The sequence below is a fragment of the Larus michahellis genome, chromosome 2, assembly GCF_964199755.1.
Source record: "Larus michahellis chromosome 2, bLarMic1.1, whole genome shotgun sequence".
NCBI classification, from domain to species: domain Eukaryota; kingdom Metazoa; phylum Chordata; class Aves; order Charadriiformes; family Laridae; genus Larus; species Larus michahellis.
In genome coordinates, this window is record NC_133897.1 from 1,874,380 (window position 1) to 1,899,393 (window position 25,014).

General features: G+C 59.7%; 1 protein-coding gene across 1 annotated transcript in view; it reads right to left on the reverse strand.

Annotated features, from left to right (window-relative positions):
* Positions 1 to 25,014, reverse strand: part of NBEAL2 (neurobeachin like 2) — a 32,116-nt gene that overhangs the window by 1,631 nt on the left and 5,471 nt on the right. Inside the window, exons 2-54 of the mRNA XM_074573867.1 lie at positions 24,353 to 24,441; positions 23,926 to 24,090; positions 22,488 to 22,569; positions 22,261 to 22,382; positions 22,092 to 22,174; positions 20,187 to 20,272; positions 19,339 to 19,624; positions 19,160 to 19,266; positions 18,858 to 18,941; positions 18,673 to 18,756; positions 18,438 to 18,536; positions 17,086 to 17,657; positions 16,866 to 16,998; positions 16,646 to 16,765; positions 16,228 to 16,561; positions 16,046 to 16,128; positions 15,844 to 15,936; positions 15,214 to 15,385; positions 14,529 to 14,662; positions 14,273 to 14,432; positions 14,095 to 14,197; positions 13,383 to 13,536; positions 13,089 to 13,247; positions 12,838 to 12,997; positions 12,574 to 12,659; positions 11,634 to 12,302; positions 11,377 to 11,555; positions 11,130 to 11,289; positions 8,913 to 9,050; positions 8,517 to 8,822; positions 8,150 to 8,299; positions 6,532 to 6,689; positions 6,325 to 6,449; positions 5,999 to 6,119; positions 5,757 to 5,914; positions 5,401 to 5,534; positions 5,199 to 5,306; positions 4,334 to 4,429; positions 4,120 to 4,244; positions 3,895 to 4,035; positions 3,683 to 3,813; positions 3,476 to 3,585; positions 3,245 to 3,362; positions 3,072 to 3,169; positions 2,872 to 2,988; positions 2,694 to 2,783; positions 2,476 to 2,585; positions 2,212 to 2,384; positions 1,843 to 1,937; positions 1,631 to 1,747; positions 1,380 to 1,541; positions 1,153 to 1,301; positions 920 to 1,055 (exon numbers count right to left, since the gene is read on the reverse strand). Of these exons, the coding sequence (XP_074429968.1) occupies positions 920 to 1,055; positions 1,153 to 1,301; positions 1,380 to 1,541; positions 1,631 to 1,747; positions 1,843 to 1,937; positions 2,212 to 2,384; positions 2,476 to 2,585; positions 2,694 to 2,783; positions 2,872 to 2,988; positions 3,072 to 3,169; positions 3,245 to 3,362; positions 3,476 to 3,585; positions 3,683 to 3,813; positions 3,895 to 4,035; positions 4,120 to 4,244; positions 4,334 to 4,429; positions 5,199 to 5,306; positions 5,401 to 5,534; positions 5,757 to 5,914; positions 5,999 to 6,119; positions 6,325 to 6,449; positions 6,532 to 6,689; positions 8,150 to 8,299; positions 8,517 to 8,822; positions 8,913 to 9,050; positions 11,130 to 11,289; positions 11,377 to 11,555; positions 11,634 to 12,302; positions 12,574 to 12,659; positions 12,838 to 12,997; positions 13,089 to 13,247; positions 13,383 to 13,536; positions 14,095 to 14,197; positions 14,273 to 14,432; positions 14,529 to 14,662; positions 15,214 to 15,385; positions 15,844 to 15,936; positions 16,046 to 16,128; positions 16,228 to 16,561; positions 16,646 to 16,765; positions 16,866 to 16,998; positions 17,086 to 17,657; positions 18,438 to 18,536; positions 18,673 to 18,756; positions 18,858 to 18,941; positions 19,160 to 19,266; positions 19,339 to 19,624; positions 20,187 to 20,272; positions 22,092 to 22,174; positions 22,261 to 22,382; positions 22,488 to 22,569; positions 23,926 to 24,090; positions 24,353 to 24,441 (8,124 nt within the window). The remainder of the gene's footprint in view (positions 1 to 919; positions 1,056 to 1,152; positions 1,302 to 1,379; positions 1,542 to 1,630; positions 1,748 to 1,842; positions 1,938 to 2,211; positions 2,385 to 2,475; positions 2,586 to 2,693; positions 2,784 to 2,871; positions 2,989 to 3,071; positions 3,170 to 3,244; positions 3,363 to 3,475; positions 3,586 to 3,682; positions 3,814 to 3,894; positions 4,036 to 4,119; positions 4,245 to 4,333; positions 4,430 to 5,198; positions 5,307 to 5,400; positions 5,535 to 5,756; positions 5,915 to 5,998; positions 6,120 to 6,324; positions 6,450 to 6,531; positions 6,690 to 8,149; positions 8,300 to 8,516; positions 8,823 to 8,912; positions 9,051 to 11,129; positions 11,290 to 11,376; positions 11,556 to 11,633; positions 12,303 to 12,573; positions 12,660 to 12,837; positions 12,998 to 13,088; positions 13,248 to 13,382; positions 13,537 to 14,094; positions 14,198 to 14,272; positions 14,433 to 14,528; positions 14,663 to 15,213; positions 15,386 to 15,843; positions 15,937 to 16,045; positions 16,129 to 16,227; positions 16,562 to 16,645; positions 16,766 to 16,865; positions 16,999 to 17,085; positions 17,658 to 18,437; positions 18,537 to 18,672; positions 18,757 to 18,857; positions 18,942 to 19,159; positions 19,267 to 19,338; positions 19,625 to 20,186; positions 20,273 to 22,091; positions 22,175 to 22,260; positions 22,383 to 22,487; positions 22,570 to 23,925; positions 24,091 to 24,352; positions 24,442 to 25,014) is intronic.

Below are 25,014 nucleotides of genomic sequence, written 5' to 3' on the forward strand. Positions count from 1 at the left end.
AATCCTCATCCACTTCTCCATCTCCATCCTTATTCCCTTCTTCATCCCCATCCTCTTCTCCGTCACTATCCTCATCCTCTTCCCAGATCCCCATCTCCTTCCAAATGTCCACTTGCTTCCCTGTCCCCTTCCAAATCCCTGTCCTCATTCCCTTCTCCATCCCTGTTCCCTTCCAAACACCCACTACCCTCAGCCTCTTCCCCATCATCATCCACGTCACCTTCCAACCCCCTTTCTTTTCTCCATCCACACTCAACCCCTTTCTCATCCCCATCCCTTCTCCCATTGCCATCCCCTTCTCCACCTCCATCCCCTTTCCCTTCCCCATCCCCACCCTCCACACCCTTCCTCATCTCCATCTCCACCCACTTCCCCTTCCCCATTTCCACCTCCATCCCCTTCCCTACATCCATCACCATTTCCATCTCCATCCCCCTCTCCACCTCCACCTCCATCCCCACCATCTCCGCCTCCATCCCATTCCCACCACCATCTCCACCTGCATCCCCATCCCCACCCTCCATCCCCTTCCCCTTCCCCACCTCCATCTCCACCATCTCCACCTCCACCATCTCCATCCCCCTCTCCACCTCCACCTGCATCCCCATCCCCACCCTCCATCCCCTTCCCCTTCCCCACCTCTATCTCCACCATCTCCACCCCCATTTACACCGCCACCTGCACCCCCATCCCCACCCCCATCCCCTTCCCCACCTCCATCTCCACCTCCATTCTTCATCCCCATCTCCTCTCTTTCCCATATCCCTTTCCCATATCTCCCCCACCCCACCTCTGTCCCCCTCTGCTCTGGAGACCAAGGAGGACATGCAAAGGTCCCCAGCCCAGCAGCACCCAGTGGCCACTGAGGCATGACACCTCCCCAGCCCCACCACCACCTGGGGTGGGGGTCCACGCTCACCTCAGCGGGCTGCCCAGCCCCCACCACGATGAGCTTGCCATCCTCCAACCCCACCAAGATGTGACTTTTCTCCTTGGTGACGGACACGCTGTGGACGGGCACCCGCATGGGCATGGGGGGCACGGCTGCCCTGAGGCTGTGAGAAGACGAGTGTTGGGATGGGATCCCTTGAACCTCTTCCAGGCACCCCAAAGGGGTGGTTTTGGTGGGACAAGGTGGGTGGTGTCCCTCACCTCTGGAGGTCACGGATCTCCAGCCCACACTGCATGGTCCCCAGCACCACGAACTCCTCCGTCAGGCACATGGCCGTCACCTCCTCGTCCAGCGGGACAGAGGAGAGGTGCTTCCCGTTCACCGAGTAGAGGTGCAGCGCAAACCTGTCCTGAAAGACAGAGCAAAGACGGGAGGACACACACGCTGACGGTGACGAGGGAGGGGACACCGGGACACCTGGCCATACCTTCAAGCAGGCTCGTTGACCTACGGCGGTCTGGGCGACCACCTGCCCCTCCGGCCCCACGGCCAGGTGGGAGAGAACGGTGGGGGGCGAGCTCTCGCCAGGCGGCCGCAGGGATCGGATGAAGAGACCTCGGCGGATGGTGTGGATGATGATGGTGCCGTCCTATGGGAAGGAGGGGACGTGGAGTGGTGAGGGTGGCACTGCCCACCGTGCCACCCATCCCATCATCCACCCCACCAACCCAAGCTCACCTTGGAGCCCGACACTGCCATGTCCAGCTCGGTGCTGATGGCCACACACGTCACCTCGGCGTCGTGGCCGTACAGGACCTGGACAGGTTTGGGAGCCAAGCCGCAGGAAAACCCACCCTGGCGTTGGGGACATGGGGACCTCAGTGACCTGGTGGCAGCACCCACCATGAGCTCCCCTTGGCTGGAGCACGGGGTAAGGGTCAACCACCTACCTGCTGTAGGACCTGCCACACCATGCAGGTGGTGTCCCGGGACCCAGAAATGAGGTAGATGCCGCAGAGGTCAAGCGCCAGGCAGGTGACAACATCTGTGACACCCAGAGGGACACCATGAGCTGCTGGTCCCGTCCCACCGTGCTCGGCACCCTGACTCCACGGGATGGCACCAAGATGGGGTTTGGGGTCTGGAGATGTTGCTAACCCTCACCCCAGCCCAGCTCTGCGATGGAGCCTGGACCATGCCCAGAAGATGGGGGACACTGGGAGATGTCCCCTGCCCTCTCTTATATCTCTTGCCTCCCGCCATGGCCCTAGAAACCCATCGAGGCATCATTGGACCTTCATCACCAGAGGAGGACATACCTATGTGCCTGGTGATGTGCCCAACAACCTTCCCTTTGGCCAGTGAGGTGACGCGGAGGCTGTTGTCCCAATGTCCCCCACTGAAGAGCAGCTTCCCGTCGGGGGACACGGCCAGCGTGCGGGAGCAGAGATCCGCGCCGGGGGCGAAGGGGCCCTGCAGGAAACGCTGGGTCCTGGTGGGGAGGGACATGGGAAGGTGGCAGAGCCACAGGTGGGCTGGTGGCACCTTTGGGGACCATCCCTGAGGACCACGCATCAGCTCACTTTGCATTGGAGACGGTGGGGTCTTTGGTGAAGCTGAAGTAGTTGGAGATGTTCTTGTCGTAGGGTAACCAGTTATGGGTCCCCAACAAGCCGTTGGCACTCACAGTGACCTGGGCAGAGATGGAGATGGAGGTGACACAGCTCCCACCACTGGAGGCCTCCTGGGGTTGGGTCCTGGCATGCGGCATGCACCCATGCCTCAGTTTCCCTGCACTCACCAGGACATCGGGTGATCCCTGAGTGATGAAGGAGTGCGCCTGGTTCTTGGGGACCACGGCTTGCACCAGGGCCACCCCATCGCTGATGCCCTGTGGGGAGACAACATCCGGTGGGCACCCTCCTGGCCACCACCACCCCCCAACTCCTAGCCAGGGACGCCCCCAGGATTGTCCTGACCTCCACAAAGAAGGACTTGAGCTGGTCCAGGTTCTCAAAGATGTTGGGCGAGCGGGTGTCGAGGCGGGCCAGCCTCTGGGCAGCGCTCTCTGCGGACAGCCGGGCGGGATGGGGTTCCTGGCGGGGGGACGAGGGAACCCATGAGCAGGGAGGTAGCCCCCCGAAAGGGGCTATTATTTGGGGATGGGGGTATGAGCTACCTTGAGCAGCTGGCAGGGCGTCTGCCCAAAGTTGCTGATGATGCCCTCCAAAGCCTTCCTCTGTGTCTCATCAGCGATGGCGTCCAGGTCCACGGCCCCTGAGGATGGAGATGGTCATGGGGGGCCACCTAGCAGGTGCGCCCTGACCCCCATCTCCCTGCCCCACAGCTCACCCTCGTAGGTGCAGTAGTAGAAGACGTTGAGGGCCTCCACAGCGGCCGGGCCTCGTTGCTTGTACCCAAAAATAAGGTCGATCCACTCGTGGAGGTGGGCTGAGACATACTCTGACTCCTGTCCAAGGATAGGGTATCAGGGTGGGCCAGGAATGCCCACCACCGCCCTGTAACGACCCCCGCAAAGGGGTGGGAGCAGAGGAGAGGTTGGGATGAGCTGCACCATCTCACCAGGGCTTTGCGGTGCTGGTAGATGAAGTCCTCACGGGAGCGCGCCCACCGGGGCAGCACCACGTCACCCACCTTCTCGTTGGAGAGCTGCAGGCAGCCCAGGTCGAAGCCTGCAGGCAGGAGCAGGCAGGGGGTGAGGGACACCCAACCCCCACCATGCTCCCATGGGTGCTGTCCCCATGGTGGGCATGATGGGTACCCCCTTACCGTTCTGGTTCTCCAGGAACTCAGGGAAGTAGAAGAATTCTGGGATGAGCTCCTTGACGTCCACGGGGTTCTCCATGCGGGCTTGCCACGCCGCTGGCACCGAGTGGAACTGCCGGTCCGAGCAGTCAAACCTGGTGGCACAGGACACCTGGTTGGAGCCCACTCGTCCCCCTCGATGTCCCCTCCCCGGGGTCTACCCCCTGGGCGCCCACCTGCCGCTCTGCAGCTGGATGTGGAGGGTGGTGAAGGGCTCGGTGCGGATCAGGTAGTGCATGACGCCCGCCGCGTTGGAGTAGTGCGTGCCGTAGTGGAACTTGTCTACGGTGCCCGTGGGGTCCTCGAAGCTCTCGTACCTGGGGGTGAGGTCAGGGGGTGTCCACCGGGAGCCAGCCAGGCTCTCCCCGCATCCTCCGTCCCTCATTTTTGGGGACACTCACTTCTCCTTCACGTCCCGGGCGTGCCGCTCGTTGGCCACCCCGATGGGCTTGGACAGGTCCCGAAACACGGCTGGGTTGGTGAGGTCGAGGGTCTCTGAGATGTAATCCCGCAGGATCCAGGGGAACTGGGTGGGGGCGGGAGGTGGGTGAGGTTGAGGGGGGGAGGGGGTCCCAGGCTCGCTGGGGGGATGTTGGGGGGGGACATGGGGCTCACCACGGGGTACTGGGAGAGGTCGTTGTAGGTGCGCCCCGCGATCGTGTTCAGCTGCATGAGGTACTCGAAGTTGGAGATCTCCCGCAGGACCCATTTCTGGAGGGAAGGGAGGGTGGCTGAGACGGGCTCGGGGTGGGGAGGGGCAGGAGAGGGGGCAGACACCCCCACCCCATAGTTATTCCTGTCCCATGGCCATCCTTTGTCCCAGACCATCCCTGGCACCACAGCCGTCCCTGGTCTCATAGTCATACCCATCCCACGACCATCTCTGGTCCCAAGGCCATCCCTATCTCACGACCATCTCTGGTCCCACAGCCATCCCTGGTCTCGGATCACCCCTTGTCCCATGGATGTCGCCACCCCATGGCTGTCCCTCGTCCCATGGCCATCTTAGGTCCCACAGCCATCCCCATTCTGTGGCTATCCCTGGTCCCATGGCCACCCCTGGACCCGTGGCCACCCTTGGTCTCAGATCATCCTTGGTCCCATGGATGTTCCTACCCTGCAGCCATCCCTGGTGCCATAGGCATCTTAGGTCCCACAACCATCCCCATCCTGTAGCCATCCCTGGTCCCATGGCCATCCCCAGTCCCATGGCCATCAGTCCCAATGGTCCCACAGTCATCTCCAACTCATGGCCATCCCTGGTCCCACGGTCATCTTCATCCCATGGCCATCACCAGTCCCATGACCATCCCTGGTCCCACAGTCGTCTTCATCCTATGGCCATCCCCGGTCCCACGGCCACCCCTGGTCTCATGATCATCTCCAACCCATGGCCATCCCCATCCCACGCTGGCACCCTCCCCTTTGCCATCTGGGAAGGGGAGATATGGGGTGGGAGTGGGCAAGGCGGGGCTGGTACCTGCGTGAGCCCTGAGGCTTTCAGCAGCTCCTGGGGCGAGCGGCTGCCGAAGTAGATCTGGCTGGGGGGACGCAGGCCAAGGATGCAGGAGTACACCTTGTTCCTCACCTAGGGGGATGGAGGGAAGGACGTGGAGCGGCCAGAACCTGGGCAGTGCTGCATCCCCTGGGGGGTCCTGGGTGGGGGGAAAGGGTGTCACCACCTTTTTTTTGAAGTTGAGGAAGTAGTTGGCTTGGTCGATGAAGAAGAGCTCGAGCGCGGAGCGGCGCAGGTTGTAGCGACGCAGGTGGACTTCTCGCAGGTGGGACAAGGGGCGCTTGAAGTCGTAGCCGATCCCTGACAAGAGAGGGGGGCAAAAAGCCCTGTGGACGTCACTGTCCACCTGGACCCCCAATTCCTGAAGCAGGGATGGGGCCAGCATCACGCTGGGGCTGGGAGAAGCCCACGCCCAAAACAACCAGCACCCGGCGTAATAGGCTTCTGGAGGAGATGGGTTGGGTGGGGGGTTCCTCACCCCACCTGGCTGCAGGGACCCCCCCAAGGAGCACATGCTGTTACCTCCCTCCGTCTCCTCCTTCTCGCTGCTGCCATCGTAGAAGTAGACATGCTGTGTCGTCACCTCCAGGCGGCCGGGGACAACGGCCACTGTCGTGATGAGTTCGCAGTCCTCTGAGACCACCAGCTTCTCCCGCTGGTTCTGCTCCTTGGGCTCAGCCCTGGGTGACACCAGGGGTGAGGAGAACCAGGTGACACCCCAGCCCAGGTGAGCCAGTGCCATGGGAGGGGATGGGGACACTCACTGGTTGTCCAGGACGGGGAGGTCCTCCTCGGCCAGTTGGTCATCCTCCAGCTCGCTCACCTTGGCCTCCTTGGCCATGGCGAGTGGGAGGGACTCGGTGGGGTTGTGGAGGTGGTCGGCTCCTGAAATGAAGAGGGGGTCAGCAGCCTCTCCTGGCCCCCTACAGCTAGGGGACAAGTCCTGCAAAGGGCCTCCATCCCATCCCCAACTCCAGCAGGGTCCATGACAGTTCCCAGCTCAACCCCACCACGTGCATCCAACCAGTGGTATCCCCTTGCCCACAGCATGTGGGGGGACTCCTGGGTGCCCCATTCCCATCAGTCTCACCCAAGTTGTCCCGTAGGGCGCTGGCCTCCAAGTGTTGGTCGAAATTCAGGTTAGGCACCAGCTTCAACCTCATCCGAGAATAGGTCTCGGCGCTCGACAGCTTCCAGCGAACCTCTGGTGGGTTCCTGTGGGGTAGGTGGGGGTGAGGCACACCAGGGACCCCCAGTTGTGCCACCCCTCCCTGGGGAGCGAGGCGGGGGGGCTCACCGGTCAGCCCAGGCGGAGCGGGGCGAGGTGAGGAGGCGGCACAGGGACCGCCACTGCTTCAGCACAGTGCCGTGGTGGTTGTTGGCTTGCTTGAGCACGTTGGCGTGCCGGGCGTTTTCTGCCTTGGAGCGTTTTGCCGCTGGCTCCAGCACCAGCTCCTGCCAAGGGAACAGGAGAATGAAGTGACAGCAGGGCTGGGGTTCGGGGACATTCCCGAGGTGAGCAGCATGTCCATGGGGTGACATCCCTGGGGCAAGGAGAACGTCGCCAGGATGATGTACTTGGGGTGAGGAGCACATCCCCGGGATGATGTTCCTGGGATGAGGAGCACGTCCCCAGAACAACGTCCCCAGGATGAGGAGCACTTCACAAGGGCAATGTCCCCAGGGTAAGGAGCATGTCCCCAGGATGACATCCCCAGGGTGAAGAGCACATCCCCAGGATTAATGTCTCCACGGTGAGGAACATATCCCTGGGGTGACATCCTAGGGGTGAGGATCACATGCCCAGAATGATGTCCCTGTGATGATGTTCCTGGGATGAGGAGCCCATCCCAAGGATGATGTCCCCAGAGCGAGGAGGATCTCCCCAGGATGACATCCCCGTCATGAGGAGCACATCTCCAGGATTAATGTCCCCAGGGTGAGGAACATGTCCCTGGGGTGACATCCTAGGGGTGAGGATCACATCCCCAGAATGATGTCCCTGGGATAAGGAGCCCATCCCAAGGATGATGTCCCCAGAGTGAGGAGGATCTCCCCAGGATGACATCCCCGTCATGAAGAGCACATCTCCAGGATTAATGTCCCCAGGGTGAGGAGCACGTCCCTGGGGTGACATCCTAGGGGTGAGGATCACATGCCCAGAATGATGTCCCTGTGATGATGTTCCTGGGATGAGGAGCCCATCCCAAGGATGATGTCCCCAGAGCGAGGAGGATCTCCCCAGGATGACATCCCCATCATGAGGAGCACATCTCCAGGATTAATGTCCCCAGGGTGAGGAACATGTCCCTGGGGTGACGAGCACATCCCTAGGATGACATCCCCAAGATGATGAGCAAATCCCCAGGATGAGGAGCCCTTCCCCAGAATGACAACCCTGGGATGAAGAGTACATCCTTGGGATGATATCCCCAGAATGAGGAGAACATCCAGAGGGCAATGGCCCCAGGGTGGGGAGGATGTCCCCAGGATGACATCCCCAGGATGAAGAACAAATCCCTAGGATTAATGTTCCCAAAGTGAGGAGTATGTCCCTGGGGCGAGGAGCATGTCCCTAGGATGACATCCTTGGGATGAGGAGCACATCCCCAGGATGATGTCCCTGGGTGATGTCCCTGGGGTGAGGAGCATGTAACCAGGGCGAGGAGGACATCCCTGGGATGAAAAGCACATCCCCAGAATGATGTCCCCAGGATGAGGAGCATGTGTCCCCAGGCTGAGGGTCTCTCCAGGGTGAACAGCACATCCCCAGGGTTAATGTCCTCAGGGAGAGGAGCACGTCCCTAGGATGACATCCCTGGAGCGAGGAGCACATCCTTGGGGTGAGAAGCTTGTCCCCAGGATGCGGAGCATATCCCCAGGGTGATGTCCCCAGGGCTAGGAGCAGGCAGTACCTGGAACATCTTGCGGCTGGCCGCCTTCTCCTGCTCCCGCCGCTGAGAGCTGCTCATCATGGCATCGTAGCAGGCGTTCCAGAAATTGGACATGTGGTCGTGGCTCTTGGCGAAGGTGTCCATCTCAAACTGGGCCATGGTGGGCTGCACCTACCGAGAGAACCAGGATGAGAGAAGAAGCATTTGCAGGGCTTGGCACCCACCAACCACCATCCAGGCTATGAGCATCCCCTGCCCTGGAGGTCACCCCTGCAGGCTGTCCCAACCTGGTGGTGACATGGGGACCCCACCACAGGACAGACCCATCTCTAAGCCTGGGACGGTGTTCCCCCAACAGTGGTGTCACCCCATGCCCCGCGGCACCCACGTGCTTCTCGATGAAGCCCCTCCACTCCGGGGTGGTGCAGAAGAGCTGGAAGTCCTCGTAGAAAGTGGGGCTGCCATTGGTGGGGGGCAGCGAAGGCAGGAACAGCTGCAGCTGTAGGGTCTCATAGCACTGGTCCATGAGCGTCCGGACGATGGGCACCAACCAGGAGAAGGTCTCCGACTTGGCTTCCAGCGAGCGTCGCAGTGGGGTCTCCAGCTTGCCCAGCAAGTAGCAAGCCTCATCCTTTTTGGGGGCTGAGGCGGTCTGCAGCAGGCTGTGGAGCTTCACGTACGCCAGCGAGTGCAGCTGGGGGGGGACATGGGACATCAGATGGGGCCACCTGCCCTGCCCCAAGGGCTGGAATCTCACCCTGAGCCCCAAGAAAGGATGACCCACCTGGGGGTCCTGCAGCATGATGTAGCCCACGAGGATGCGTAGACCCGTCTGGGCCATCTCCTTGAGGTCGGAGGTGCCGTTGGCCAGGTGGTACCAGACTCCCAGCTTGTCCAGCAGACTGCTCACCCCCTCGTAGATCTGGGTGGCGGGGAGCACAGTGAGTCTCCCATCCGGCCACACACCCCCTCACCTCTCCGGCCAGGCGGGCGCAAAGCCACCAGGTCTGTCCCCATCACCCACCCAGCCTTGGCTTTGCTTGACGTGGTCTTGGGCTATGGGTAGGGGTCAGGATGAGGGTTGAGGGACAAGGTAGAGCCCCAACTCGTGACCCTAATGACGAACCAGTCAGGGCTTGGCATGAGGGTTAGGGGTTGGGGCTGAGGGTATGGGGTTATGGGATTGGGGTCAGGGTTGGGGTTTACAGCAAGGATGTAGGGTTAAGGTTTAGGATTAGGATTTAGGAGGTACGGTTAGGTTTATAAATATGAGTTGAGGTTAGGGTTTAGGGTATGGGATTAGGATTTAGGTTTACAGTCAGGGTGTAGGGTTGAGGGTTGGGATGTTGGGATTGGGATTAGGGCTAGGGTGTAGAATTGGGGTCAGGGCTGAGGTTTATGGCAAGGATTTAGGGTAACGGTTTAGGATTCGGATTTAGGAGGTACGGTTATGAGTTAAGGTTAGGTTTTGGAGTTTTGGTTTACAGCAAGGGTGTAGGGTTAGGGCTAAGGGTCAAGATTAGGGTGAAGGGTTGGGGTTTATGACAAGGATGTAGGGTTAAGGTTCAGGATCAGGATTTAGGAGGCATGGACAGATTTACAGGTTATGAGTTAAGGTTATGGTTTAGGGTTAAAGCTTAGGGTGTAGGGCCAGGGGGTTGGAGTTATGGTATGGGTGTAGGGTTGGGTTAAATTTAGAATCATAGAATCATAGGGTTGGAAGGGACCTCTGGAGATCATCTGTCCAACCCCCTGCCGCAGCAGGGCCACCCAGAGCAGGTGGCACACGAACGTGTCCAGGCGGGTTTGGGATGTCTCCAGAGACGGAGACTCCCCCACCTCTCTGGGCAGCCTGTGCCAGGGCTCTGCCACCCTCACAGCAAAGAAGTTCCTCCTCATGTTGAGGTGGAACTTCCCATGGTCAAGTTTGTGCCTGTTACCCCTTGTCCTGTCCCTGGGCACCACTGAGAAGAGCCTGGTCCCATCCTCCTGACACCCACCCTTGAAGTATTTATAAGTGTTGATAAGGTCCCCCCTCAGCCGTCTTTTTGCCAGACTGAAGAGCCCCAAATCCCTCAGTCTTTCTTCGTAAGAGAGGTGCTCCAGTCCCCTCATCATTATTAGGGTTAGGGAATTAGGGTTATTAGGGTAGGAATCAGAGGTTAGGGTTTAGGATCAGGCTTAGGGTCTACAGCAAGAGTGTAGGGTCAGGGCTAAGAGCAAGGGTTAGGGTTGGATTTACAGGTCATGAGTTTGGGATAGGGGTTAGGGTCAGATCTTAACAGATAGGGTGAGAGCATAGGGTTAGATTTAGAGTAAGGTTTTAGGGTTAGGGTCAGGGTTGAGGTTTACGACAAGGATGTAGGGTTAAGGTTTAGGATTTGGATTTAGGAGGTACGGTTAGATTACAGGTTACGAGTTAAGGTTAGAGTTTGGGGTTTTGTTTTACAGCAAGAGTGTAGGGTTAGAGTTAAGGGTCAAGATTAGGGTGAAGGGTTGGGGCTTATGACAAGGACGTAGGGGGTTAAGGTTTAGTATTTGGATTATGAACGTACGGCTAGATTATAGGTGATGAGTTAGAGTTATGGTTTAGGGTTAGGGCTTTGGGTATAGGGCCAGGGGGTTGTAGGATGCAGGGTTAAGGTTAAATTCAGGATTAGGGGTTAGGGTTTAGGATCAGGGTCAGGGTTTAGAGCAAGGGTACAGGATTGGGCTTCACAGCAAGAGTGCAGGATTGGGGTTAAGGCTGAGGGTTAGAGCTGGGGTTCATGGCAAGGGTGTAGGGCTAGGGCTAAGGGTTAGGTTTAGGGTTGGATTTACTAGTTATGGGTTAGTGTTAGGGTTTAGGATTGAGGCACAGGTTATTTTCTACAGTTAGGTTCAAGGGCTGCAGGTAGGGGCAGGGTTGAGGGTTAGGGCTAACACCAGGGTCCCTGGGTTAGCACTAAGGAGTTCAGAGCTCGGGTTTGGGATCAGGACCCCCTGCTCGTGCCCCATCCACCTTCTCGCTCCACAGGGCCTGGTTATTGTGTCCCTCGGAGAACAAGAAGTCCTGGAGCAGCCGCAGCAGCTTGAGGGCGTTGTGGGTGAGACCGGGCAGGGTGGTCGGCCCCGACTCCTTCAGGTCTGTCAGCGCTGACTCCAGCATCATCTCCAGCAGGCTGCGGGAGAGCAGGTGGGCTCCGTAGGGTGGTCCTCCCTTGGGGTGCACCCCACCAGACCCCGTTCCAGACCTGAGCGAGACTTACCTGCGCTTGATCTCATCGGGGGGACGCACCAGCTCGCACGCTGTCCCCAGCTTGGTGAGGACAGAGAAGACCTGCCCACGTTCCCTCCACGCCGCGTCATCCCAGCCCTCCACCCCACGCCAGGTCACCGAAAAGACGATGTTGGTCAAGAGGTTGCACAGCTCCTCCTCGGGTGTTTGCTGCCAACGGGGAGGAAGGGTGAGAGGTCCAATGTCCAGCATAGCCCAGGGTGGTGGGCACGATAGTTTGGGGCTCACCTGGGGGTTGCTGGTGTTGGAAACGTTGTCACTGGGCAGCGCGTCCTGGTAGCTGCTCTCATCTAGGACGTTTGAGAGGCTGGAGCTCTTGCGTGCTCGCATTCCTGGGAAGGGCTTGAAGCTCTCCAGGGGTGAGGGGGTGTCGGGGCCACTGGTGGGGGTCTGCGTGCCACTCTCGGCTGTGGCGATGGAGCTAGTGCTGGCCAGGTCGAGCCCCAGGTCGAAGGGTGAGGTGGAGAAGGGTGAGAGAGGGTGGTAGACACCATCAAAGGGAGGTCCATCACCAGGGTTGGAGGACGAGCGGCTGGCCCGGTCAGAGGAGTCAAAAGACTTGAAGTTGTAAGAGTGGAAGGACTTGGTGCGGCCGCTTGGGGAGATGGAGTGGTCAGAGAAGCCCTCGGAGAGCTCCTGGTCTGAGGCCTCATAGCCCAGCGGCAGGAAGACATCCAGCTCCTGCAGCTCAGCCGGTGGAGGGCTCGTCCCCTCTTTGCCGGGGGGGTCCGAGAGGTTGAGGAGCTCCAGGCAGCCCCCGTTGCCTGCAATGCTGAGGCTGTGCTGGCGGGACTCATAGGACTCTTTGACGTAGAGCTTGGTGAGTGTGTCCTGCCAGCTGGCCAACCTGGCCAGCTGCTTCACCATGTCCTGCTGCGCGTAGATCAAGTGGAAGAGCTGCAAGAGAAAGTGAGGGGGGAGACCTGATGATGTTTGCCCCAACTCCTCGTAGCCTCTTGGGGGGTTGGCCCCTCCAAAGGGCAGGAAGCCCTGTTCTGAGCACCCCAGATCATCCATAACCATCATGGGGTGCTGGGGCTGCTTGACTTCCATGCTGGCACACCACCATCCTCATGGCCCCTGCATTTGGGTATGGCTGGGTGCCCAGGGAACTCAACCCCAGGGTGACAACTCAGTCACAGCTCCTTGTGCCCACAGCCCTGCTCACCTTGCGGCAGATATCGAGCCGGACGGTCAGCTCAGCCCGGTGGGACAGGTAAACCACGGCCACCAAGTCCTTGTAGTTGGGAGGGTCTATGGACAAGGAAGGAGAGCACAATGGTGGGACAGGTCCTGTGGTCCCCAAATGCCACCAAAGACCCTCAGGCCCAAGACATGCTGAGCCTCATGGGAAGCCACCAGTGATGACCCCATGGCACATGTTTGGGATGGGTGGCCAGGGCAGGCCTGATTTCTGCAGGGCACATGGTACCTGCCCCGAGGACCTGCTCTGAGAGGCAGCGGAAGAGCAGCATGGAGCCGGGGATGTCACTGAGGCAGGCGATGAGCCCCTGGTACCCAATGTCCTTCAGCTTCAGGCGGTTCTTGCTGCGCTCAGGGACCTTCTCGTACTTCAGCATCTTATAGAGGACCTGGTGAGACAGAGAAAGGTGGCCACCCTGCTGCGGCAAAGCCCCTGGCTGCTGGGGATGGCAAGAAGTTGGTGCTGGGGACCTGTCTTACCTTGAATACCCTCTCCCGCACTTCATCCGAGAACTTCTTCTGCACCAGCAGCGAGAAGAGGACCTCCACGTGGCCTGGTTCAAAGAGGAAGGCAAAGAGCTGCTCCTGGGCAGGCGAGCCCTTCAGCAAGCTGTGGATCACCTCCAGCGCCCCGCAGACCTGCAGGACACAGGGCTGGTTGTCCACTGCCCTCCACGTGCCCCACCAGGACCTCAGCGGCTTCTCCCTACCCATTGCTGGGCCAGCTCATGGCACACCGAGGTGTTTGGGGACCTGGGTGGCTCAGTGCCGTACCTGCTGCTCATCCTGTGCCCCCGCTAGGTAGCTCAGCAAGCTCTGCATCTCCTCCCCGGAGAAGCTCCTGCAGAAGAAGTCCTTCACCAGACTGAAGAGAGATGTCTGCACTGTCTTGATGTCATCGGTGGCCATGATCTTCTCCCTGGAGGTGCTGATGGACAGATGTGCATGGGCATTCCCTTCAGGGATGCGCACAGCCACCCTCCTGCCCCGTGTCCCCCATTGATGGCATGATCCCAAAGCCCACCATGGAGCATAAGGAGCTCCAGGGCAGCCCGGTGTGGACATCCCTTCTGGCCAACCCTGCCCCGCTGGGAAATGGCTGACCCACGCATTTGGGTCTCTGCATGGTGCGAACATCCCCAGTGCCACAGGGGTGCAGAAATGCATGGGGTCAGACAAGAAGAGGGTATCAGCTTGTGTCAGAAACCACCATGCTCTTGGTTGCTGCTGGAGAGATGCTGGGGGTGGATCTGGGGGCTGGCCAGTTGCAGGTGTGGATGGAGGCTTGGGGATGGGGCATGGCCATGGGGAGTGGAAGGTCATGCACCCACCACCATGCTCCCACACCAGGAGATTATCCCATGAGGTGCTTGCAGGAGGGATATTGCCCCAAGAAAAGGGTGTCTACCCCAAAACTGCAGCTCTGAGGGGTGAAGCCCACCACCACGTCAGTGTTCAGGGGTCCAGGATACAAGCGGCAGCTCACCCGTAGTACGTCCGGATGGAGTCGAGGATGTACTGCACCCCGTACTTCTTGCGGATGCGTTGCTTGTGGTCCTTGATGACGTTGGCCAGATACTGGATGTGACCTGCAGGGAGAAGGTGTGAGCAGCCATGGAAGCCGGTTGGGATGGAGAATAACCCCAAACACCCCCAGTTCCCACCTAAGCGGACGGCAAAGTCGCTGTTGCTCCAGATGCGGAAATCGAAGAGGAGATGCTGGTAGAGGAGATGCAGCAGGAACCCGCTGCCCTCAGAGGCCACCTGCTCCATGAGGATCTGTGAGGCCATCAACGTGCTCATGTCCAGCAGTTGACCAGAGACCTGCCATGGGCGAGAGGGGAGACTTGCAGCCCTGGTGTCCCCCTTGGGGAACGGGCCTGGGGACTGTGGGATGGAACCTTTGGTAGCACCTCACACCTTCTGCAGCAGCGCCCCGATGATGGCCGGCCCATGGCACTGCACCAGGCTCTCCTGGTTCACTGGGTGATTCTGGATGAAGTTCTTCACCAGCAGCAGGAAGGCGGCCACGCTGTTCCTCTCCAGCCTGCTCTCTGCAAGACACAGGGCAGAGCCCCACCAGTAGCTGTGAACCCTGCGCCCACCCAAACATCTTCCTACAGTGCTGCCTGCATCTGCCTGCAACGGGCATCCTGGAGACCCCACCGTAAAAGTTCTCTGCAAATTTTTCAGCCCATTCCCCGATTTCCCCCAAATTTAAGTGAGTGGAAACTTCCGTTCCTCTGAGCTGCTTGGAAGTAAGCAGCTGGGTGTCAGGAGAAAGCCTATTTCACCTATGCAGGAGAAGGCTCCTGCATGAACCCAGCCCTACTATAAGGCACCAGAGACTCCACGCAAAAGCAGGCTGGAGGTAAGCAGGCTGGAGACACCCCCATCTTCCCAGAACTGCTTGTTTATGACTAATTGGGTCATAACAACATTACAAGATGTCAAAGGTTTCTCCGTTACCCCATAACTCTTGGTGCCCCAGGCAAGACCTCTCCAGCCCACAGTAGACACCAGCTTGCTCCACGCAGCACCCACATGGCAGCGGGGTTACCTCCAGTCACCCAAGCAGCCACTCCACGTCCCCCGAGGTCCTCACCTGAGGACTTGCCCAGCGGGATGAGCATGCCCTGGGCGTTCCTGGAGGATGTCAGCTCTGGTCCCACCAGGTCGTTGGTCTCCTGCTCATCCTCGGGCTCCTCCTTCTTGGACACCACTTGCTCGAGCAGGGGCAGTAGCACACCCATTCCACCCACGCAGTTGACCACGTCCTACCAGAGGGAGGCGAGAGGCTTTGCTTGGTGCTGTGCGGTGACAGCAGCATAGAGGAGGAGGTTGCACGTGCACCTGGGGTCCATTCTGCCTACTCCTGGGCTCAGCCCAAGCCGGGGAGAGCCAGGCCTTGTGGCTAGCAAAGACTGGGGTGTGCCCCAACCCAACCTACAGCATGAACCTAAAACAGGTCCCCTTCTCCTGCACCACTCATGGTGCCCACCTTGGGCACTGAGGACCTATGGGGCATGCAGGTCCTTGGTGGACCCATGGGTCATGAAGGTCCTTGGTGGATCCAATACCATGTAGCAGAGTCCCTGTAGGGTCCAGGAGAACCACCATGGCCATCCAACACTCCTTGGGGGTCCTGACCCTGCCCTGTACCCCAGGAATGACCCAGCTACCTCCATGCCGTGGGGTGGATGGACCAGTACAAGCCACCCTGTGACCAGTGTACCTTGATGTCCCAGTTGACCACCTTGTGCCCTGTCAGCCTCCCGTCCAAACCGTGGCTGGGAGAGAGGTCCAAGCAGATGTTGTTCCTGCAGGCCTAGAAGAGAGCACCATGGGAGTATCCTCATGCTCCTGGAGATGTCACCTACAGCAGAGGGACCACCAGTGCTTGCTGTCCCTGTCCCCGTGGGGGTGGCTCTCCTCACCTGTGGGGTGTAGTACAGCAAGAGCTTGCTGCTGAGCTCCGCCAAGTCACCTTCCAGTGTAAACGGTGATGTGACATTTGGACCTGGGGGAAGAGGACTGGGGTGAGCTGGGGCATGGTAGAGGAGACCCCGGTTGCCACTAGCACCCCTGAATATGTCTCCTGTGTCCCATCCTGACGTACCTGCGCAGAAGAGCGCCTTGACCTGGGCTTGCTGCAGAGCCTCACAGAAGATGGCCACAGAGCCCAGGTGACCTTCCAGGGAGGTGGGGCTGCCCCACTCGGTGTCCTGGCTGCCAGCTGCGGTGGTGGCCACCACCCCCTCGGTAGGGGGCTGAGTGGGGGTCCAGGAGTGGGGTCCCAGAGCGGCGGGGACCGACTGGGAGCGGCCGAGTGCGGGGCGCGGGGGGAAGACCATCTCCGGTCTGTGGGATGCCGGCGGGTGGCTGGTGGTGGTGGTGGCAGTGGTGGTGGTGGTCCGGTGGCCCGCAGAGCCGATGCAGCAGGAGGTGAAGGACTGGAAGGGAGAAGCAGTTGTGCTTGGCCCCCAGCCCCATGCCATGGGGAGGGGAGGGGATGGGTGCCGGGGGAAGTCCCCCACCTCGTGGAGGGAGGGGAAGCGGAGCTGCGCCGTCTTCCGCAGGTGCCCATCGGTGTAGATGCTGACGATGTTCTGGCCAAAGGGCCGGCGGCCGGCAACATGGACAATGTCAACACAGTGCTGGAGGGACAGAGAGGAGGTGTCAGGCGTCCTGGTGTCCTTGTTGCCCCCCCAACCCCCCCGCGATGGGGATGGGGACAAGGATGGGGGTGATGCTCACCCAAGCCGAGTCGTTGAAGGCAAACTCTGTCAATGCCACCGTCATGTAGTCCTTCTTGGTACAGACGGCCACCACCAACACGCCGCCGGCGGTGAAGAACGCCTCAAAGCCCGTCCCGCCGGCCGTGAAGAAGCTGGTGGAGGAGAAGCATGGTGAAGATGGTGGTGCTGCCCCTCCTCATCCTCACTGCAGCCCCCCAGGTCCCTCCACTGAGCATCACCTATAGAGCTGCCTCCTCTTCGGCCTCACCAGTGGCTCGGGCTCCTCCTCGCTCAGGCACAACCATGCGTGGAAGGCGAAGGCACCGCCCGGCCACTTCTGGACAGCGGGCACCATGATCCCCGCCATGCCGGGCGTCAGGTCGAAGCACTGCAGCGCCCGGGGGGGGCCCTCGACCCGCGCCATCCCCGAGAGCGCCCGGATGACGGGCGCCGCGTAGGGATGCGGTCCCCGACCCCGCTCGTGCCGCAACAGCCGCAGCAGCTGCCGCAGCTCCCCGGGGCGGATGGAGAGGCTGCCCAACGCCCGCAGCAGCTCCAGTAGATTTTCCGAGCAGGCAACCGGCAGCGCCGGTTCGGTGGCCAGGGCACCCAGCAGGGAGCCCACCATGCCTGCCTTGACGCAGGTGAGGCGGCTGGGCAAGGAGGCTTCGCAGAGCCGCCGCAGCTGGCCCGAGAGGAAGACCTGCAGCTCCTGGCACTCCAACGCTGGCAGCCAGGCCAGCAGGATGAGCAGGGGCTGTTCGTTGCGGATGGGGCGCACCGGGAAGGAGCTGTGGTCGCCTTCCACTGCCTGCCGAAACACAAGAGCCGGTCGGTGCAGGCCTGACCCCCTGGAGAAGGACAGATCCTCCCCCTGGTCACCCTGCGCTGGTGGTAGAGACCCTGTGCACCAAGAGATTTGGAGACTCCTGTGGATCAAGCCTATCAGAGACCCACGTGAATCAAAAGTCTTGGAGACCTCCATGCATCAAGCATCTTGGAGGTCCCTGTGCATCAACAGTTTTGGAGCGCCCGTGCAACAAGCCCCTTGGAGACTCCCATGGATCAAGAGTCTTGGAGACCCTCATGCATCAAAAGTCTTGAAGACCCCTGTGCACCAACCCTATTGGAGACCCTCGTGCATCAAGCACCTTGGAGACCCTCGTGCATCAAGCACCTTGGAGACCCTCGTGCATCAAGCACCTTGGAGACCCTCGTGCATCAAGCACCTTGGAAAACCCTCACGCATCAAGCATTTCAGAGACCCTTGTGCATCAAGCATCTTGGAGAACCCTCATACATCAAGCATTTTGGAAAAACCCCTGTGCATCAAGCATTTTGGAGGTGTTGGCACATCCAGCAGTACCAGAGCAAGTACTACCACAACAGAAAGGGCTCAAAACTCCCCAAAGCTGAGCATGAATTCAAGCTAAACATGGCCCCAGGACCCCTCAGGAGGAAGCTGATGGGAAACTAGCAGAGTGGAGAGGACTTGCGGGGTAAGCAAGGGGGCTGCCACGGTCTGAGTTCCACCATGAACCACCAGCACCTAGGGCTTTGCTCGGCGTGGAGGAGAAGTGAGCATGCTCACCATGTTGAGGAGCTCCTGGAGCAGGCGTTGGGTGGGCTGGCCCTGGCTCCTCAAGACCTCGTAGAGGTGGGCATAGCCGATGCGCTCCTTGAACACCTCCTGCAAGCACCCAGGCACATGGGACCCTTCACTGAGCCCCACCACGTGCTGCTTTCCCCCCAGCCCACCTCACAGCGTGAAAACCCCGAAACTCAGCCATTTTTGGGGTGTCCCCCCACCCTCGTCCACCGCCAACCTTAGCTGAGGGTGAGTTGCTCATGATGGCAGTGAGCACCCCGATGGCGTGGACCGCGATGGCATCAGAGCTGCTGTCGAAGACCTACGGAGACATGGAGGTGGTGGGTCTGCTGAGCCGTGGGGTTGGGGGGCCACAATCCACCACGCCTGGTGGTTTGGTTATGGGGTGGCCCCGCACGATACCTGCTGGAGCCCATCTCTGTCTGGTGGCTGCGTGGGGACCTCGTCCCGGGCTTCACCCGTCTCCCGTGAGCTGCCGAGGTAGAGCTGTGGGACACGGGGTGGGCATCAGCCCTGGCGAACAGCACCCAGTAGGGGTGGGGGAAAGGGAAGGGGGTTACGGAGGGTCCCCACCCCATGGAAGCTTCTGCAGCGCAGCCACTCTGTCCCAGCATCATTTAGAACCAGGAAGGGTGAGGATGGAGATGAGGGTGCCCAACCCAGATCACCAAGGAGGGGGGACACCAACGTGGCGACTCCGGTACCTTGCTGTTTTGGAGGAGCCGGATGATGTGCTCGAAGCAGTTGTTGCTGAGAAAGACGGCTTGTAGGACCGGCCGGTCCTCACAGCTCAGCATGGCCGGGATGGCATCTACGGCGAGGTGGAGATGGCTCAGCACCCACCCCACGTCCCCAACCCCACCCCACGTCCCCAACCACCTACCCAGCATGAGGACACGGAGAGCGATGAGGCCACCGGCCGCTTCCGGTGCCAAGGAAGCTGCCGGCAGGTCCGAATTGAGCACCCTGAAGTAACCATCCAGGAGGACACGCAAGGGGACAGGGCCGGCGCCGGGACTGCTGCCGTGGAGCACGTGGATCACGGCCACCACGCCGCGTAACGCCAACTCCAGCAAACCGGGGACTGGGGGGTTCTCCCCGCCTCCCCGTCGCAGCACCCCCAGCAGCACCTCCACCGCCGCCGGCGTGATGGCCCGCAGCGCGTTGGGCTGTCGGGAGGATGCGGGGGAAGGCGGGGGGAAGATGGGTTTTTATGTCCTTTATCGCCATACGAAATCCTTTATTTAAGCTATTAACGCTCAGCCCGACGGCTCCGGCGCTGGCGGGGGCCCGGGGAAGGGGGCGGGGGGGTGTTTACCGATCTCACCGCACCCTGCTCCTGGGCGCGTGCAAATTAATTTAAGGGTAAATTATTGCAGCTATTAATTAAATTCTGATTTTTAAGCGTTGCGTTAACTAAAACCTATTTCTGCTCAAATTTATTCTGCCAAGAAGTTCTCATCTGCTACCCCGGAGCCCAACTGGTGCAGTTTCAGCTCAACCCAATTTAAGCCCAAATTTCAGCTCGATTTAATTTTTTTTTTTTTTTTTTTAAGGTAAAACCCAGCGAATTTAGGGCTGGGATTTTAAATGGGATTTTTAAAGGCTTTTGGAAAACGAAGCCGTTTAATTTCAGCGTTTCTCTCGCTTGGAATAAATAAAAGGTTGGGGTTTATCACTCGGATAATCGAGGATCCCAAGTCCTTCCCTCTATCCCTTTCCCAAGTCTACCTTGGATCCGGAGAGGATGGCCCCAAAAAGATGGATAAGCCGGAGCTGGAGCGTTTCGGGGAGCTGCCCTCCGGCTTGGAAACTCTCTGTGAGGATGAAGAAGGAAAGATTAATTTTGGGGAGGAAGCAGCAAAAAAATATAGGGGGGAAAAAAACCAAAAAAATCCCTTTTTTTACCCAAATTAAGCCCAAAAAACGGCCCACGCGGGCGCTGGCCCCTGTTGATGATGGAGGGGATGAGGATGCTCAAATTTTTTTGCAGCTCTGATTTGCACCTGTGTGGGTTTTTTGGGGTTTTTTTGTTTTTTTTTTTCTCCTAAAAAAAAAAAAAATCAGGGTTTTATTCAAAAATAGGGTTCGGTCGGGGGATTTACAGGCGGTTGGGCGTGTTGGGAGTTTTAGGTGATTTTTTTTTTTTCTTTTTTATGCAACGTCTTTGCCGCAAAGCGGGGCTTTTTGGGGGCTTCCCCGGAAAATAATCCCCTTTGCGTTGATTTTTACAGGCTCCCTGGGTCGTGTAGGATTTAATCCGGGTTTTAGGATCCTATACCTGCCCCCGGGACTCCGTACGTGCCCGTGGGGCACGTATGGGGTCCCGGGGGCAGGTATAGGATCCTATATTTGCCCTCGAATCATATACCTTCCCCAGATATGTCCCTGTGGATCCTATATGTGCTCCTAGACCCCATCCCAACCCCTGCATCCTCTCCCTGTCCCTGGATGCTCTACGCACCCATGGATCCCATACTGACCCTGTATCCACCTCGGGATGCTCTACGCACCCATGGACCCCTTACTGACCCTGTACCCACCTTGGGATGCTCTACGTACCCATGGATCCCATACTGACCCCACCCCTGCTCCTAGGTGTTCTACACACCCATGGATCCCATACTGACCCTGTACCCACCTTGGGATGCTCTACGCACCCATGGATCCCTTACTGACCCCATCCCTGCTCCTAGGTGTTCTACGCACCCATGGATCCCATACTGACCCCGTACGCACCCCTGGGTGCTCTACGCACCCATGGATCCCATACTGACCCCATCCCTGCTCCTAGGTGTTCTACACACCCATGGATCCCGTACTGACCCCGTACCCACCTTGGGATGCTCTACGCACCCATGGATCCCATACTGACCCTGTACCCACCTTGGGATGCTCTACGCACCCATGGATCCCATACTGACCCCATCCCTGCTCCTAGGTGTTCTACGCACCCATGGATCCCATACTGACCCCGTACCCACCTTGGGATGCTCTACGCACCCATGGATCCCATACTGACCCCATCCCTGCTCCTAGGTGTTCTACACACCCATGGATCCTGTACTGACCCCATACCCACCTCGGGATGCTCTATGCACCCATGGATCCCATACTGACCCCATATCCACCTTGGGATGCTCTACGCACCCATGGATCCCATACTGACCCCATCCCTGCTCCTAGGTGTTCTACGCACCCATGGATCCCTTACTGACTCCATCCCTGCTCCTAGGTGTTCTACACACCCATGGATCCCGTACTGACCCCGTACCCACCTTGGGATGCTCTACGCACCCATGGACCCCTTACTGGCCCTGTACCCACCTTGGGATGCTCTACGCACCCATGGATCCCATACTGACCCCATCCCTGCTCCTAGGTGTTCTACACACCCATGGATCCCATACTGACCCTGTACCCACCTTGGGATGCTCTACGCACCCATGGATCCCATACTGACCCCATCCCTGCTCCTAGGTGTTCTACACACCCATGGATCCCATACTGACCCCGTACCCACCCCTGGGTGCTCTACACACCCATGGATCCCATACTGACCCCATCCCTGCCCCTCGAGACCATGCCCGGCTGCAGGAGACAATGCAGGGGGTGCTGGGATGCCCCCACCTTTACCTTGGAAGAAGACGCCGAACTCGGGGGGCAAAGGGGCCGGGGCGAACTTGTATTTACTCTTCTCCTTCGGGCTGATGACTTCCCTGGGAAGAGAGGGGTGAATTGAGGGGGGCCGGGGTGTGGGGGGCTTTTTGGGGGGCCGGGGGGGGGGGGGGGGTTCCGTGCTCACCCGCTGAGCTGCCGGCGCCAGGTCTGGTAGGGGTCGAAGAGGCACTCGCAGAGGTGCAGGGCGTAGAGCATCCCGCTCTCCAGCTGCGTCCCGCTCCGCTCCTCCTCCTGTGTACTCCTCAGCTGCCGGAAAAGCGGAGCAAGATTAATCCCCCCCCCCCAAAAAAAACCCCAAACCAAACCAAGCCCCCACCCCAGTCCTCCTCCCGTGGTTCCCCCCGGATTCACCTTGTTCCCGCAGACCCGCAGCAGCTTCAGCACCTCCGGGATGAAGCCGGGGGTTTTGTCCGCTTGGATGTTTTCCAGGTTCCTGGTGGGGGGATAATATATCGGGGGGGTGTTAATGCAGTATTGGGGGGGGTCAACGCATCCAGGGGCGGGGGGGGTTAATGCATTGGGGGGGGTTAATGCATTGAGGGGATTAAAGCACCTTGGGGTGGTTATTGCATTGGGGGCGGGGGGGGGGGTTAATGCACCCGGGGGGGTAAAGCATGAAGGGGGAGAGTTAATGCATTGGGGGGGGGGGGGCGTTTAAGCACCTTGGGGTTTTATTGCATCGGGGGGGTATCGCATTCAGGCAGGTTAATGCATCGTGGGGGGGGTGTATTGCATTGTGGGGGGGTTTAATGCATCGGGGGGGGGTATTGCGCCATGCGGGGGGTGTTAAGGCATCACGATGGGGGGGGTTAATGCATCGGGGGGGGTTATTGCACCATGGGGGGGTGTTCAGGCATCATGATGGGGGGGTCAATGCATCGGGGGGGGGTCAATGCATTGTGTGAGGGGTTAATGCACTTTGGGGGCTTCATGCGCCTGGAGGGGGGGGGATGGTTATTGCATCGGGAATGGGGGTTAAATTATTATGGGGGGTTAATGCATCGTTGGGGGGGGGGGTGATAATATGGCAGCCAGCAGGAGCCAGGGCACATCCTCAGATGAACCCCATCCTTGGCTGGGAAGGTGGGGGGGGGACAGGTGGATGGTGTGTCCCCCCCCACAAGGGACAGGGAGGTGGTGGCTTCTTGGGGACGCTGCTGCCAGGGATCACCTTATGTCGGCTGGCGGGAGGTGGCGGGGCCAAGGGGGGTGGGATGCACTTTGTTGGGGGGAGCAATGATGAACTTGAAGGGGGGGCACGCTGTGCTTTAGGGGTGGGGGTAAATACTGTGTTTTGGGGTGATGTGATGCACTTCATGGGGGGTGAGGATGCGCTTTTGGGGGGGGATGCTACACTTTGCGGGGGGGGGGATGCACTTTGGGGGGTGATGCACTTCATGGGGGGGTGCAGGGGGGGACGCTCTTCTTCAAGGGGTGGGGGGGGATGCTCTGCTTTTTTTCGGGGGGAGGATGCACATCCAGGAGGTGGTTTGGGAGCGTGGCAATCTGGGACCGGGGCAATACCAGTTTGGTCCTCTCGGCGAAGACTTTGGGGGGGGGGGGCGGGAACAGGACCTAGAAATAGGGGGTGTCCCCTCATTGTCCCCCCATGCCAGCACCTGGGTGCGGAGCTGGGCTGCATTTGGGGCAGGGGGAGGACCGAAACCGGGAATCCCCATGGGTTGGGTTGGGGAGGGGGATGAAGGGAGGCCGGCACCCCCTCCCCCGGCAGGGGGGGGTGGGGGGGGTGGAGGGGCGGTAGTGATGATGGTGGTGGGACGTCACCCACCTGCAGATGATGATGAAGAACTTGAGGAGCAGCAGCGCCTGCCCCAGGCTGGTCCCAGCGCCCTCCTCCTGCGGGATCTGGACCACGCACTGTCCCAGCCGCTGGCTCAGCACCACCAGCACCTCCCGCGGCAGCACCGGGATCTCCGACACCGACTCCTCCGGCCTGCGACGGGGCGAGGGGGATGTGTGGGTGTGTGGGGTGGTGGTGGAAAATGGGGGTGACTGGATGCAACCCCCTCCCTCCCCCAACACCCCCCCAACACCATCACAACATCCCCCCCATCGACCCCCCTTCAAGCTTCAGACCGGATGGTTTAAAACCGCCGAGAACGGATGAGCCGCCTAAATTTAGCTGCGGGTGTCGCACCCCCCCCTCCATGGGGTGTCACTCTTGCAGCACCCACGGGTGCCGGGGTGCTCCTCACCTCCTGGGCTCCAGCGAGGGCAGGGCGATGATCTTCTCAAAGTTCATGACGAAGGCTTCCAGCCACTGCTGCAGGTAGGAGAGGTCCTTCTGCAAGGGCAAGGAGGGGGGGGCTGAGCCAATCAGACCCCGCACTGACCACCGCCACGGAGGTATCGGCCAATCAGCAGCCAGAATAGTCAAGTCCCCCCCCCTCCGCAGAAGCCACCGGTTTATTGGCACCCGGGGGGTGTGAGCACCCCCCCAGGAGGCACCAGCCAATGAGCAATCGGAGCAGCACAACCTGTGGAGCTGCTGACCAATCAGCAACCCAGAGAAACACAACCTGTGGAGTTCCTGACCAATCAGCAACCAGAAAAACACAAGCTGCAGAGCTGCTGGCCAATCAGCAACCAGAGCAGCACAACCTGTGGAGCCGCCGAGCAATCAGCACCCAGAGGAAAATAACCTGCGAAGCTGCTAACCAATCAGCAGCAAGAGCAGAACCATCTGTGGAGCTGCTAACCAATCAGCAACAAGAGCAGAACAACCTGTGGAGCCACTGACCAATCAGCAACAAGAGCAGAACAACCTGTGGGGCCGCTGACCAACCAAAACCCAGAGCAGAACAACCTGTGGAGCTGTTGACCAACCAGAACCCAGAGCAGAACAACCTGTGGAGCC